The sequence below is a fragment of the Populus alba genome, chromosome 4, assembly GCF_005239225.2.
Source record: "Populus alba chromosome 4, ASM523922v2, whole genome shotgun sequence".
Taxonomy (NCBI): Eukaryota; Viridiplantae; Streptophyta; class Magnoliopsida; order Malpighiales; family Salicaceae; genus Populus; species Populus alba.
Window position 1 is genome coordinate 22143756 of NC_133287.1, and position 15155 is coordinate 22158910.

Genomic DNA, 15155 nt, shown 5'->3' on the forward strand with positions numbered 1-15155 from the left:
TCACACCCCCTTTTAAGTGAAAACAGTTTGAGCTTGAAATTTACACAAACCCTTACCTTGTACTTAATGTTTATCAAATAAATAGGGATAATGAAATTTGAATTCGTGATTATTTGGTCATCAAGGTTTTAATACTATGTTAAAAAATCATCTCAACTCAATCTCAAGTTTATAAGCGAGGGAAATGAAAAAGAAGAAGAAGAGGAGAATTGTAAAGAAATCAAACAAAAAGCATGTATATTAAGAGTATATATATTAATACAAACATGGTACCATTAAGATTTGCTAGCTCTCTCCCTCAGCTAAATTCAAGAAGTTCATCGTAAATTATTCCTACATATCGATATGGACATGGAATCTCTGTGCCTAGAACCTAAGTCAATAATTAATAATAAGAAGGAAAAAAAAAAAGGAAATCGAAGGGAAAAATATACTTCGCACAAGGCAAAGGTTGTAACTAAATCAAGCCAGCTTTCAGACACAATTTAAGTGTAATAATAATATAAAAAAACTGCCTTAAACCAAAAGATCCTGTTTATATTTCAAGCCATTTACGATCTCCTTCTTTTCAGTACCACTCTTCTTCAGTTGTTGGGGGAGAATTGAAGAAGACGAAGATAGGTAATAATCTGGTGATGCGTGGCGATGGAATTCCGAGAGCATCTGCACCACTTCCCTCATCGTGGGACGTTCGATGCTATTTTCTTGGCTACACAACATTGCAATGAAGAATAAATGCATGGCTTCGTCCTTTGGCACCATTGTTAGCCTTGGATCAACTATGTGCAAAGCATCTTCTCTGCGACCGTTTGTTGCTCTTTTGCTCCACTGTACAATGTCAACTCCATCGCCGAAGTCTCCCACCGGCCTCCTCCCGGTGAGAAGTTCTAGTAGAACTACTCCAAAACTGTACACATCGCTCTTCTCATCGACCTTCAATGTGTATGCATATTCTGCATTATTTAATTAAGAGATTAGACAGAAATAATTTGGGAAAAAACGCCATTTGTAACGCAGTTAAAGCTACCCTTTAAACCCGTAGCTTATAAACAAAATGTACTGAATCAAAATAGTGCAAAAACAATCAAAATGTTCGTAAAAAAGGAAAAAAATAAATCAAAACTATATATTTAAAAGAAGCAAGACAAAAGGAGATGTCAGTATGCCAATAGAAACCAAAGCAGCCAAAAGGGACTTGTGGGTGGGAAACAGCAGGACAAGGAAAGGAACAACAAGAAGAAAAGATAGCCCTTTACACGTAAGATCAAATTAGCAAGGCAGTGCTTCAAGGCATTATATTTTTTTTTTCTTTTTGAAAAAAAAAAGAAAAAAAATTGATCAAAAAAAGAGAAAGAAGATGATGATGTAAATAGGTGTGCATGTCGGTTAGCTTTCACCAATCTCAACGCCTTGTTACGTTAGACATCATTGTCAGACAATAAGATTTCTGTCAGATTTAAACATCTTAAATTCTGAGACCAGAAGTTTTGTAGGGTCCCCAGCAAGTGCTCTGTTTTTTTTTTTTTTTTTTTTTTTTTTTTTTTTTTTCTAGCTGTGGTTACCAAAAAAATTCTATGTTCCTTGTCTTGCTTGTCCCCAGTCTCTCCCTCTGTGGCAAAAATCACGGGTGGTATTTTTAGCTGTTGCTTTAGCAGAGACAGAGAAAGAGAGACAGTTTAGCTAAGTAGTACAAGCGTACAGCACCCACACTTGCTTTTTACAGCGGGATGAGGGAAGAGATGATCATTTATGTTATGAAGGAAGATGATTGTGGGATTTGAATACTAGGTATCACAAGTCAGTGATGATGATGATGATCATCATCATCTGGAAACTTGAGCTTATTGTTCCCTGCGGAGGATTGTCATACGTAATTGATTACTTCATAATCATCTTCTTACCTTGTTACTAATCCTAATTATAAAACCCAACTCAATCCCGCGGGTCATTTCAGTAACTAATCTAAGTATTGTCTGGTTTGAACCAAGTCAATTGAAAAATCGATCAATAATAATCTGGCCCTGATCGATCCATGTCAAGTTTTATAACTATAGTGCTAATTAAGTTTACCTGTCCAAATTCTTTTATTCACAAAATCTTAGAATTCTCTCAAGGAAGCTTTTTAGACCAATGTAAATTGAATTTTGTTTTGTTTTCAAGTTTCAAATTTGTGTAGATATTCAAGAAGAATGTAAGCAATTAAACATGTTGCAGAAAATGAAGTTTAGTGAAGAAATTAAGATTATTAGGGAGTTGAAGATGGTGAGTACCAGGTGCTATGTAACCATAAGAGCCTGCAATTGCCGACATACACTGGGATGCACCACCATCGACCAAGAATTTCGCTAGTCCGAAATCAGCTACATGAGCTTCGAAGCTGGAATTCAAGAGGATGTTGTTTGACTTTACGTCTCGATGAACAATCAACGGAGAACAGTCATGGTGAAGGTAGCATAGGCCTTTAGCAGCTTCAATGGCGATTTTGTACCTCAAGTTCCATCCCAAGAACAATGCACCTTTTTTACCATGCAGTGCCTCTCCTAAGCTCCCATTTCTCATGTACTCATACACAAGCAAGTTGGTGTCCTTGTTGGAACAGAACGCCAGCAATCTAACAATGTTTCGATGTCTAATGTTGCCAAGTGTTTGAATTTCTGCTCTAAAACCATGGTCGTGGCTGTTGTTGCCAAAACCAAGTAGTTTTTTTACTGCAATTTCGACACCATTTGGCATTTTCCCATGGTAAACAATCCCAGCTCCTCCTCTTCCAATTACATTGCCATCTTTCACACATTCAATTATGTCTGTCACTGTGAATTCAAGCTTTTGGAAGGTTGTCAACTTCCAGGAATCCGAACTGCTTTTCTTGAATGTCTTGGCCTTGATTAAGGCAGCAGTTGCAAATATCAGAGAGCATATCAGCAGGCCTAAAGCAAATATTAGCTTGAAATTGCTGGGGGCTTTTCCTGGTGTGTTGGTGACGGTGGTGAAATTGCAAGGGTTGTTAAGGAGAGGACCGCAAAGCAGAGGATTACCAGCAAAAGAAGAGGCATTGAATAAAGAGAACTGGCCAGATTCCGGGAGCTTTCCAGCGAAATCGTTGAAAGAGAAATCAGCAACGGTGAGGCTTTTCAAGGAACCAAGGGATTTTGGTATGGTCTGGTTCAAGTGATTTCTGGATAAGTTCAAGTAGTTCAAGTTACGAATGTTGGACATATCCGATGGGATTGGACCGGAGAGGTTGTTCTGGCTCATGTCAAGAAATGTAAGGTGGAAACAGCTGCCTATTTCAGGTGGAACCAGGCCGGAGAATGAGTTTCTACTAAGATCAAGCTTCAGTACTTGAAGGAGTTCTCCTATCATTGGTGGGATTGGGCCTGAGAAATTGTTTCCACCGAGTAGAAGAGTTTGAAGGGAAGAGAAATTTGAAAGTGAAGATGGCAATGGACCTGAAAGGAGATTGTTTGACAAATCAAGTTGCCCTAATTTAACAGGTTTCAAGGAGCTATTACCATTTTCTGACAATGTCCCCGATAGGTAGTTGCTCTGAAACTCTGCTAAGATCAGCTCAGGCAAGTAAATAAATCCGATCGGAATGCTGCCATTCAAGTAGTTCTGACCCAACCTCACTTTGGTAAGACTATAACATGCTCCCAAGCCTTCTGGGATTGGCCCAAAGAGGAAATTCTTGAAGAGAATCAGTATCCTCAACTGATTGGATGAGCACAGGTCTTGCGGGATTGTACCGGTGAGCTTATTGGAGGACAAATCAAGAAGCTGGAGCTTCCCATTTCTGCCGAGGTTGCGGGGAATCTCGCCGGTGAAGTTGTTCTTCCACAGTTGCAATGTTTCCAAATTGGGCAAGTCTGCAACGTAGTCTGGAATTGAGCCGTGCAGTCTATTCAAGAAGAGATTTAGGAGGTTGAGTTGCTTGAGATTGATGAACTCAAATGGGATTTCGCCGGTGAGTGCATTGTACGAGAGGTCAAGATTCACCAAGCTTGTCAAGTTTCCCAACTCCTTTGGGATGGAGCCTGAAAGGAAATTGATATGCAAATAGAGAGTGTGAAGCAGCTTCAAGTTTCCAAGCTCGTTAGGAATCGGACCATCCAATCCACAGCTCGAAAGATCCATGTGAACTAGATTCACCAAATTGCTCAACTCCACCGGGATCTCACCTTCAAAAACATTGTAGTTCCCCAAGTAAATCTCTCTCAAGTTAGTAAGATTGCCTAGCTCACCTGGGATTTTTCCTTGAAGATTATTTCCCATCAACGAAAGATACTCCAACCCCGCTAGTTCTCCATAGCTTGTTGGTATTTTGCCATAGAAATAGTTTCCACCAAGCTCCAAGTACCTGAGTTTCTTCAAGTTCAGAATCCCAAGAGGAAGGAAAGCAGTGAAGTTGTTGTCAAAAGCATCAAACACTTCCAAGTCTGCAATACTCGTGTAGTTCCAATCCAAACCACCATTGAATTGGTTGTTTGAGATGTTAAGAAACCGAAGATTACTCATGCCGGCCAACTCAATGGCACCGCTAAAGTTGTTTCCTGCGAGAGATAAGCTGGTGAGTTGATCAAGCTTTGAGATTTGAGGTGAGGCAGAGCCATACAGACTAAAATCCGTCAGGTCCAACGAAGAAACACGACCGCGAGAGCAATGAATTCCAACCCAAGAACAAACTGAGCTCGGATTCGACAAATTCCACGTGCTCAATACAGGTTCAGGGAATTCAAATCCTCGTTTAAGCGAGAGCAAGACACGAAAATCACCAACCAAAGAAGAAAAACAAGTGGTGCTTAGAAGAGAGAGCAGGGCCAAAACAATGAAGGGGACCATGTTTTGTTGTCAAGATTTCTCAGCAAGATTTGTGTTTGGAAGGACTTGAAGGAAAGGGTAAGGGATTTAAGGAGTTGAGAGATTACAGAGTTTCTACAAAAGGAAGGAAAAGCGAAGGGAATCTGAAGAACTTCAAGCGCGTGTTTAGGCCCAAGGAATCAAACATCTTCACAGAAAGAGTCTTCAAATACAAGGAAGAAGCTTGGCCTCTCCTTTCTCTGCTCCTCTTTTCTGTTCATTTCTTTTTCTTTGGCTTTCTTCCCTTTTCTCTTAAAGAAGAAGAAAGGGAAGAGGAGAGGAGAAGATTGAAATTCTTCTTAAATTCTTTTGTTCAATTGCTTTTATGTCTTAATTAAGCTTTGACAGAGGAAGCTGAGAGAGAAGAGGGTAAAGAAGGTGTGCTAAATTATTCTTATGGAATAGTAACAGTGTTTATAAAGGAAGAACATAATCATAAAGCCGTTGGATAACAGAAATTTAAAGATGAGATAGACTAGGGGGAGAAAAAAAAAAAAGTAAAGTTGATGCTGCTCGCTCGCTCTCTCTCTCGCTCGCCCGCTAGCAGCTCTCTCCTTTTCTTTTGGGTGACAAACCTGCCCTTTAGCTTTAATCAAAGGATGCTCTTTATAGCTTTGATTCTTTGAATTAGAAATGGTGGAATTGCACTTTCAATGATTTGAAAATGGCTGCATTGTCCTGTTGCTTTTCATAATTGACACCCATGGATCCTCTCTCTTTTTTTTGCAATTCTCAGCTCCATATTATGATTGCCTACAAGTGGGCAAAATAATTGATGCATCAAGTTGTTAATTGATTTCATTGTTACTTTGTACTACTTTAGAGTCTCAAAATCAATTCAATGTTGCTACAAAGGTTTAAGATGGCCATAGTTCATGAATTTGTCAAGCAGGCCATGCAGGTTTTGTTTAAACAGCATTTGATTATTGTTTTAAAACTAAAATGTTAGTGGCAGAAAAACAGATAAAATATTTTTTCATGTAATTTATGCTTTAAAAAGATATAATTCTACTCTAAAATTATTGGTATTTTATTGGTATTTACTGACAGAAATCTATTCTAAAATTATCAGTACTTTTCAAAGTACTTTTTATGTCGAAATGCATTAAAATAATGTTTTTTATTTTTAAAAAATTATTTTTGAGATCATCGTATCAAAACAATTTAAAACATATAAAAAAATTAATTTTTTACAAAACAAAATTAATTTTGTTTCAGAACATGGTTCTCAAACATTCTCAACCCAACCAAACATAACCTTACCATAGGTACTATGAGAGTGATCATTTGACAATTGTTTGGATAACTTTGGTAAATGAGTCATGTTATACATTGAATTAAGTTCCATCAGCAATAGTATAGCTAGCAATGGTTATCTTTAGCCATGAACAATTTTTGTTTTTTTGTTTTTTTATGAATTAGCCATGAACATACATATACAAATTGGATGGAAAAGCACATTGACACCTGATGCATATTGGACCCATAAAAAAGTTTCCTGTTCATGTTATACGATAAGTTGGACCGAAGAAAAAGAGTGTACTTGATCAAGAGAGAACGTAGAATTTTGTGTACTTTGATGCAAATCCTACACACACAAACACATTTGAACTTGCGGGGGATGGTTTTTTAGGGTTAATTGTTCTTAATTTTATCTTGAGATTGCAAACATGTGCCTGCAACAAACAGTACTGGGCTGTAAGAAGTAAAAGATGATGATTATTAATATATCATTACCATGTTTGCTGAATGATCAATATATAATTATGTAGTATGGATAGGTTGCATGGAAGGAGGAACCAGTGGAAGCTTTCTTTTCTTTTTTTCATCAGCTTTATTCCTTCTTCTTCTTCCTTGCCCTACAGGACTGGGACCAAAATTTCCCTTAGTTAATGTGCATTTGAGCTTTATTAGAAGATGGAATAGTCTTAAAGAGAGGGCTGAAAAGGAAAAGCAAGTGATATTTGCTTTTGATCTTCCACTTCAAAAGAAAAAGTAAAGAAAAATCCATGACCCCTCCTTCCCACTTCTTTCACATGGAAAAGAGTGCTCTTGTATGATCTTGAACTCCATCAAGACCTCAGACCGCTCCCTCCCTCCCTCCCTCCCTCCCTCTCTCTCTCGCGACCCCTCGTACATGGGAAAGAGTGCTCTTGTATTAGCATGGACTTCACTCTCTCTCTCTCTCTCTCTCTCTCTTGCTTTCATGTGTGTATTTGTCATAAAATAATGCATGGTTAATTGGCTCCACTTGTAGCTTGGTGGTTTACTCTCATGGCGAGAGGGGGTGATCTTAATTTTGAGGAGTCTCTATCTGTCTTATTGATGGGCGCAGGCCTGCCCTCTTTGAAGAGTCACTGTCTCGTGGCTTGCACCTACCTTTATGTGGTCGGTCTCGCACTGTTTTCTTTGGCAATGACATATATGCTCGGGGTTGATTTCTTGTATATGTTTAGCTAAATTCCAAGAGTTTCTCCTACTTCACTTTTGTCTAAATCTTTCATGTCCGAATTCATGAAGCTACGACACCATTTTAAAATGCCCTAATCTTCTCCTTTGTTGCAGAAGGTTAGCCGAATAACTGATCAAGAGTATATAAGAAATGATCTTATGTTCATATGTATATTAACCAATATATTTCATGATATATGTTGTTCAACTCGATCCATTTGAAAAACAGTATCCTCATATTTCTCACATAAAAATGCTCAAGAACCTAAAGATACAAAAGTGTTTGCAGATTGAGAAAACACAAAATAAGGTCCCTTGACATTGTTTCCAAGTGATTATTGCTTGAAACAAAGTTATTAAATACAACCAATCTCCGCACAAGACTCGGTCATGGACTAGGCTGAGTGAATTTATGAAGATCAATTAAAATAGTGCCATTAAAATGATGTTATTTTAAAAAGAAATTAAAAATTAAATTGAGTTTTAATTAGATCAATCAATTCAAGAGTTGACTTTCTTCTTGGGTTTTATTTTTAAAAAAATCTAGATCAAGTTCTGAATCAATACACCAGATTGGGGATTTATTCAATTAAGGTGAAGGAAGGTTATCAACAAGTCAAGAGTACTAAATGAACCGTCTGATAAAAAAACAAAAGTAATTAAGCATGATATAATTGCCATTGCAAGTTATGAATTACGTTAAATTTTGCTGTAATAGAACATGCTAACATATTGTTTTTGCACCGAAAACACGGTATCGGACTCAAAAGCATTATCATGGAACATTATGCAATATTCCATATTATATGCGAAAGGAAAGGGGAAAAGGGGGAAAAGAAGAAGAAGAAGAAGAGAGGTTGACTTTCTGCCATAGAATGTGAAATAAGATAGCATACAAAAAGATGAAGAAGGGGAAGGAGAAGAACCAGGTTCCTTATCTTTTTTGAGGAATTATAGTTAAAAGCAGCTTTAGAAATCTTGGGCTGTTATATTGCTACAATGGCAGCTGTATCATTTCAATCAAAGCTGAAAGAAAGCACATTTATTTTAATTTCTCTCATGGCAATCTTGTAAGAATAATTAATTTGGAAATGGCAGCAGTATCAGACTTTCAAACATCCTTAGCTGAAAGAAAGCACATTTATTTTAGTTTCTCACATGATTGCAATCTTGTAAGAATATTTAACATGGAAATGCATTTATTTGTAGTTGAAATAAATAGGATATATGTGTAGTCTGTTATGAGTGATTAAGTGTTCAAATTAAATTAAATTATGCATATTAATAATATTTGTATGTGTGTTTACTGTTATTAGATTATGAAATTTAATAACTTTGACATAATATAACATGTTAACTAAATGATACATAGTATTTATTTAACTGAAAAGTGAAAGTGTAACATTTTAACAGGAGGAGGAGGAGGAGGAGGAGGAGGAGGAGGAGGAGGAGGAGGAGGAGGAGGAGGAGGCTGCTGATCGTTCCTGGGACTATACCGCAAAAAAAAAGACGCACATGTACCACTCATCTGTGATCTCATGTCTATGATTATTTGACCTGGTCATATATTAACTATTACTGATAGTATTACTGATGAAATTATTTTGTCTGTAACTCCGTCAGTAACTTATCGATGTTTTGACACATCACTGTACGGACAGCTTGGTTTGAATCCGAACTATAATTTCATCGGTAAAACCGTCCACAAAAACCTACATGTCATCACACAACTTGTTTTTTTTTTTCTCATATTCTGTTTGAGATTCTCTCAATATTTACCGTTAGAGTGTTTTTATCAGTATATATCGATAAATTTAACTACTTAAAAAAAAATTATCAGTAAATATTACCATAAAATATATATAAAAAAAAATTTATTGGTGAGTCCATTTGTATTTGATGAATTTGTGGTGGTGAAAGAAGCCCTTGGATCAATGATGATCGTAGTCATATGATCATTCGATATGATGGGAAAATAAAGAGTACATAAAGAAATGCTGGCTGGTGGTGTCATCCAGAAATGACTGAGACTGGAAAGGTCTCCTGATCAAGATTTGAGCTTTCATGAAGAAACAGAGACGAGAGTTCTGTGCTGTGGTACAGCACATATACATAGCCTGTGCTTCTGCTCTCTTCTTGTACTCCTCTCTATCTATCATTGTAAAAATTTGACATGCATGATCATACACTATGGAATATATACAAAATAAAATATACCATATGATTAAATGCAGGGGTGGCGTGTGAGGAGCACGATCCAATCGGCAAGGAGGAAAGTGCCTCCACATCAGCTGCCCCGGCAAACCCTATCCCTTGTCATGCCATGGAAGTACGATCATGCTCCTGCCAGCAACCATCGAATCCTTCAGTGCTGTTTCATATCCTTTCGAGCTCACTCAGAACAGAGCAATCTTGCCTTTATTCTTTTCGTACATGTCCTTTCAATTAATTTTGTGCACCTTTTATTTTGTTCATGTTCAATTCTTAGGGTACGAGCACCACTAAGCAAAACAACCTTATGTAGTAGGTTGGTGTCCATGATCGAACGGTGATTAAGCTGGTAGTTGGAATGAAAAGTGTATGTATATAGGTCTTGATGGTCGAATGTGGACATTAAAATACATTTTAAAATTTTTATTAAAAAGATTTGGAGTTGATCTGTGTTCATGATTCAATGTGTTTTAAACTATGATAAAAATGATAAAGCAAAAAAATAATACATATTGATTTTAATTACAATTTTAATCATAACTTTACCGTTTATTACCTTAGCTTTTATTGATATATGGATTAGTTTTAAGATATTCTCGAGTAACAAAAATTCTGTAGAAACAAAAAGATCTATCATTCATTCAGGTGATGATCTGACATTACTGAATGTGGATTTGATCTAAAAGACTTTCTGAAATGCAATCTAACATGTTTTTATAAATTAGTGGGATAAATCTAAACTCAAAAGAAGGTTTAATTATGTCATATTATGATAGAACTTTAAAGTTGAGATAACAGAAGATTTAGCAGTTAGATCAGGATTATTTTTTTTTTCCAGGTGATTTCAGAGACAGTTCTCATAATGAAAACCATTGTGTCACTTATCAAACCATTTGATCTTCTAGAATCAAGTTTCAGACATGAACTTTATTGTTTGGGATAATTTTGTTAATTTTCTTGGCGAGTTTTGAATTTGTTGTTTTATTATGGATTCTGTTTTAGTTTTTTTACTGTTGATTTTAGATTGTTTTGTAATAGAATTAGGTTTTTTTTGACATACTTAAAGGTCTTATAAACATTTTAAAGTGACAACCATTATATACCTAAATTAAAGAGAATAAATTTATGAATTTAAAGTTTATATAGTTAAGTGGCTCTTTTCGCTAATTAAAATCCTAAGCTTTATGTGCTATTATTATTCTATTTAGCTTCCACCTGCATCACATATGTTTGTGAATTACTAAGATTACAATTTATTAAGCTTAAAAGGTTTACATGCTTGTGCGACCAATATTTTCCAGCTTCCATCTTATTTGATTTCCTCATTCTTGGCCTCCCTAATCTCCATAGGCTAGTGTATTTTTCGAATGTGTTTGGTAATATAATTATTATTTTAGATTTAAAAGATATTAAATTAATATCTTTTTAATTTATTATAAAAGTTATACACACTCAATAATTTTTTTTTATATCTAGCTTTCATGAGCTTGTAGGCTCGAAAATCTATACTTGAAGCATGATTACCGTATCAAGGATTAACCCGAAGATCCTGCTGAGCTTATTTTGTGTTGAATTGGGTTGAGTGACGAGTCAAAAGCTTGTGCTAGCTCATTGAAACATGCAAGCTAGGCATGCATTCTCTTGTGTTGACAAAACTGTGAAGAAACAAATTAAAGAATTAGGGTTCCAAATTTAAATATAAAAAGAAAAAAAAAGTTAGGGCAATGGTGTTGGCTGGTTAACGGTATAATAGACAAAATTATTAGTATCACATATATGTATAAACGAAATGAATGATGGCATGCTAAACAACATTATTGTCTCTTGACTGGCGGCACTCTCACTTGTGAAAAACAAAGCAAGAGCACAGAAAGATAAAGCTCGAGGAGCTTTCGGGCTTGAACCCTAGGAACACCTTTAGCCATGGCCAAAATAGCTTTTTTTTTTTTTTTTTTTTTTTTTTAAGAAAAGAGGATGACTCGTATTTATACTGAATGACAAAAGAAGATCATTGGGAGGTGGAAATGGCAATGGTCCTCCTCCTCTTCTGCAACTATGCAAGCACAGGGAAAGGGAAAAAAAAAAGGAAAAAGGAAGGAAAGAAGTAAAGAAAAGATCAAAAGAGATGCTTCTAATAATTAATTCCTGTAAATAAAGCTAAGATTTGCCTTCAGAATATTTCACAATATTTATATTATATTCATTATCTACAGTGTAAGATAATTTTTTAAAAAATCTATACATTCAAGTTAATAAGCTACTGTATATACAGGGAGAGAGCTAGTGATGTGCTCTCTTGTTGTTCCTTTTTTTTCCATAAAGTTTTTTGCACCTTTCCTAATTATTCCAAGAACGGTTTGATTCTATCGTTTAACAACAGGAATGACTTCCTCTACGTACAACTTTCAATTTTCATGGTTTTTTTTTTTCAAATTAGCACGGTAAATAAAAAAAATTAGTAGAATAATATTGATTGAAAACAATTTGATAAAATAACATACTTTCATCTTGTTGTGCTTTAAAAACATGATATTTACTAAATATTATTGTTTCTAAGTATGAGAAGATATTTAATGTGCTTCTGAATTTTAATATTTAGTAAATGATGAAAGTGTGTTGTCTTCTAGCTCAACCGGTTGGCTCACCAATGTTCACATAGTAGTTATTTTATGTTTTTCAATGTTAATGATGTAGTTGGATTTTTGATAACAGGTGATTCTGAGTAGTCATATATGAACCTGTCATAATTAAAAGAGGTCTATTATTTATGGATTACTGAGACAAGTTTAAGCCCAAGAGGAAGTTTGGTCGCACTAGACCAGAATAACAGATCAAATGGGCCATTACTTTTTGATCCAACTGTTGAATCGTGTTCAAATTTTTACAGGAGTTTCTTAAAACCATTTTTCTTACTGCAGTCATTGCATCGCCACACGGACCTTCGAATCTTTAAATATTAAAAATCTCGTTGAGACCACCCAGTCTTAGTAGTTTTGAGATTTTTCTTTATTATTTTCAGAACCAGTATACTGGTTTTATAGACCATTGCAAATTAATTAGTCAACCGATTGAGCCAAATAATAGAATATTTTCACCTTATCGTGCTTTAGAAACGCAATGTTTTCTTAATATCATTATTATAAAGTGCAATAACTATCATATCTCACTTAGAAATAATAACCTTTGGTAAATATTACGTTTTTAAAACGCAACAAATTGAAATGTGTTATTTAATTAAAAATAAATAAATTAAACAGTTTTATTCCGCCGAATTTTCACATTTGCTGCGATAATTGTCCAATTTATCCATTTTTATTACTCCCAGGTCCCACCATGCCTTTCCAAGGACGGTGCTGATGAGGGACATGCAGGCGTAATTATAAACTTCTCAAAATCCAACGAATAATAATAATAATAATAATAAGCAATTAAAGGAAGGAAGGTCGAAAGAAAATAAAAGTAGGCTAAAAGATGCAAAATGAGTGGGGTTTCCTTTGATTAAAGTGGGCACAAACTACCCAGCAAAGGAACCCAAGTAGACTGCTCACAGAAACAAAGGAGAGAGCACATCTCCCTTTTATTAAAGTGCCTAGCTGCAGTTCTCACTTAAATAAAGCTACAATGTTCTATGGACTTATCAATGGGTCGCCTTTTATTTTCATTTCTTTTTCCTTTCTTTTTTAATGTTCTAGCTATTCCATGCAAAGTTATTAATCTCATTCCATTCTATGGACTGATCTAAGAATCATCGATCTAAAATTTAGTTTATAGATTGAACATGTTAACTCAGGTTGATTAAAAACAGTTTAAAATAATATTATTTTATGATTTAAAACAATAATAAAAAGTGAAGACGATATCATTTTTAAATTTTGTTTTAAAAAAAACTCAAATCAAGTTTTGATGAGGTCGACCAGATTACGAGTTGAACCACTATATTAACTAGATCATACTAAATCAACTCTTATTTAATTTAAATTAAAATCTAGCTTAGATTAAAAGTTGAGTCGATAAGTCATCAATTTGATTTATTAGTGGCAAGGCATGTTTAATAACATTGCTTTCATGGGTTACTGTACAACTATGGGATTTTATTTGCCAAACTAAAACACTTGGATTTTCATTTTTATAACGCTCTTAGCATACGATAAACCCTTCCTTCAAATACCAAATTAATTAGAGAATAAAATTGCGATGCTCTTTTAATATTAATTCCTCTTTATTTATTACAAATGAGACATGGATTTCCAAAACTTAAAAAAAAAAAAAAAAAAAAAAGAAATCAATCTAACCTCTCAAAAGCATAAACTCCACGTATATTTGTTGAGCAACAAGACAAAAACTCTTTTGGGAAAATCTGTGGATTTGCCACCAACCTCGTCATTTGTCAAAGATAAAAATAACACCTCATAATCTGCAGCATTTTTGTCTCTTTATTATTGAAAGGTAATATTTATATTAACTTTGCTTTTGGTTCTATACTCTTCCATTGTAGACATTCCTAAGACCATGCACTCTCACTCTAAAAGATCAAATTGATACTATTTTTTATTCAAGATTTTCTGCCTAAAGATCTCTCGTACGTGCCACCTCCCGGGGAAATGTTAAATGGCCCTGAAAAATGCATGCACGGAGAGCACGAAACTATAGAAAGCACTTAATTATTCTGTGAAATTTTGTCATCTTTTAGATTATAACTAAATATTTGATTCGCACTCTGCAGTTGAGATCTATTTTTTTTAATGTAAATAAAATGTTCACAAAGTAAGTTTATTATGACGACATATTTTGTTATAAATATTAAAATCATCACATATTGAATTAATTTGAGAAAATTAATGTTAATATATTAAATCTTTGATTTGAGTAATTAAATCTTGATAATCTAATAAAAAATTAATTCATAATAAATCTGTAGTTGAAAGATTAAAATGAAAAAAAATTTAATTAAAAAACATAAAAGTCAAATTGGGTTAAGTCATAAGACCAAGATGAAATTGCAAATTAGGTTAACAATATGGGAAAAAATTAAAAAAATATATAAAGTTAAATTTTCGATTAACCCAATGTTAAAAGATAAAATAACTAATTAAAAGTAAATAAAAAAAGATTGAGTTCTTGAAAAATGAAATTAAAAAGTTGAAAAAACTGAAAAAGTAAAAGCAAAGCATTGTTCACTAGAAAAAAAAATATAGATAAAAAAATAAAAAGTAAAAAACAAAAAAAAGTGTCATTCGCTAATAGGCCAAACACGAACACCTGACCTTAATAAAAAAAAGCTTAAGCTTGCATTTGTTTTTATTATTTCTCATTAAAAAAAAAAAAACAAATTAAGCCATAAGTTGTCTGCGATGACTGGAGTCATGTCACCGCAGGTCCAATTTTCAACTTGTTTTTGCCTAAAAATATTTTTAAAATATAATATAAATTTCTAAAAACACCTTAACAATCCCAAAAACATCTCAAAAACATTCTAAAAGATGAAAGTCAATCGAATAAAAAAATAAATGAATTTACATTACTTTTCTTGATATGTTTAGAGTGAGATAACATCTTTATTGAACTTTTCTCTAGAATAGAAACCCATCGATATAAAAAACGTTCTTTTTTGTTTCTGAAATATGATTAATTAACAA

General features: G+C 34.3%; 1 protein-coding gene across 1 annotated transcript; it reads right to left on the bottom strand.

The window, feature by feature from the left end:
* Positions 1-209: 209 nt before the first annotated feature.
* LOC118031140 (uncharacterized) lies at positions 210-5392 on the bottom strand. Its single transcript, XM_035035460.2, has 2 exons — positions 2271-5392; positions 210-953 (listed from the first exon to the last, which is right to left on the bottom strand). Exons 1-2 carry the CDS (start codon positions 4837-4839, stop codon positions 517-519), a joined length of 3006 nt encoding a protein of 1001 aa, XP_034891351.1. The 5' UTR covers positions 4840-5392; the 3' UTR covers positions 210-516.
* Positions 5393-15155: the final 9763 nt, after the last annotated feature.

Bases quoted from the DNA above. Each gene is read 5' to 3' on its own strand.
- LOC118031140 (XM_035035460.2), bottom strand. From the start codon at position 4,839: ATGGTCCCCTTCATTGTTTTGGCCCTGCTCTCTCTTCTAAGCACCACT. The intron at 954-2,270 runs GTACTCACCATC...TAAATAATGCAG, and splicing joins TTATGGTTACATAGCACCTG to AATATGCATACACATTGAAG.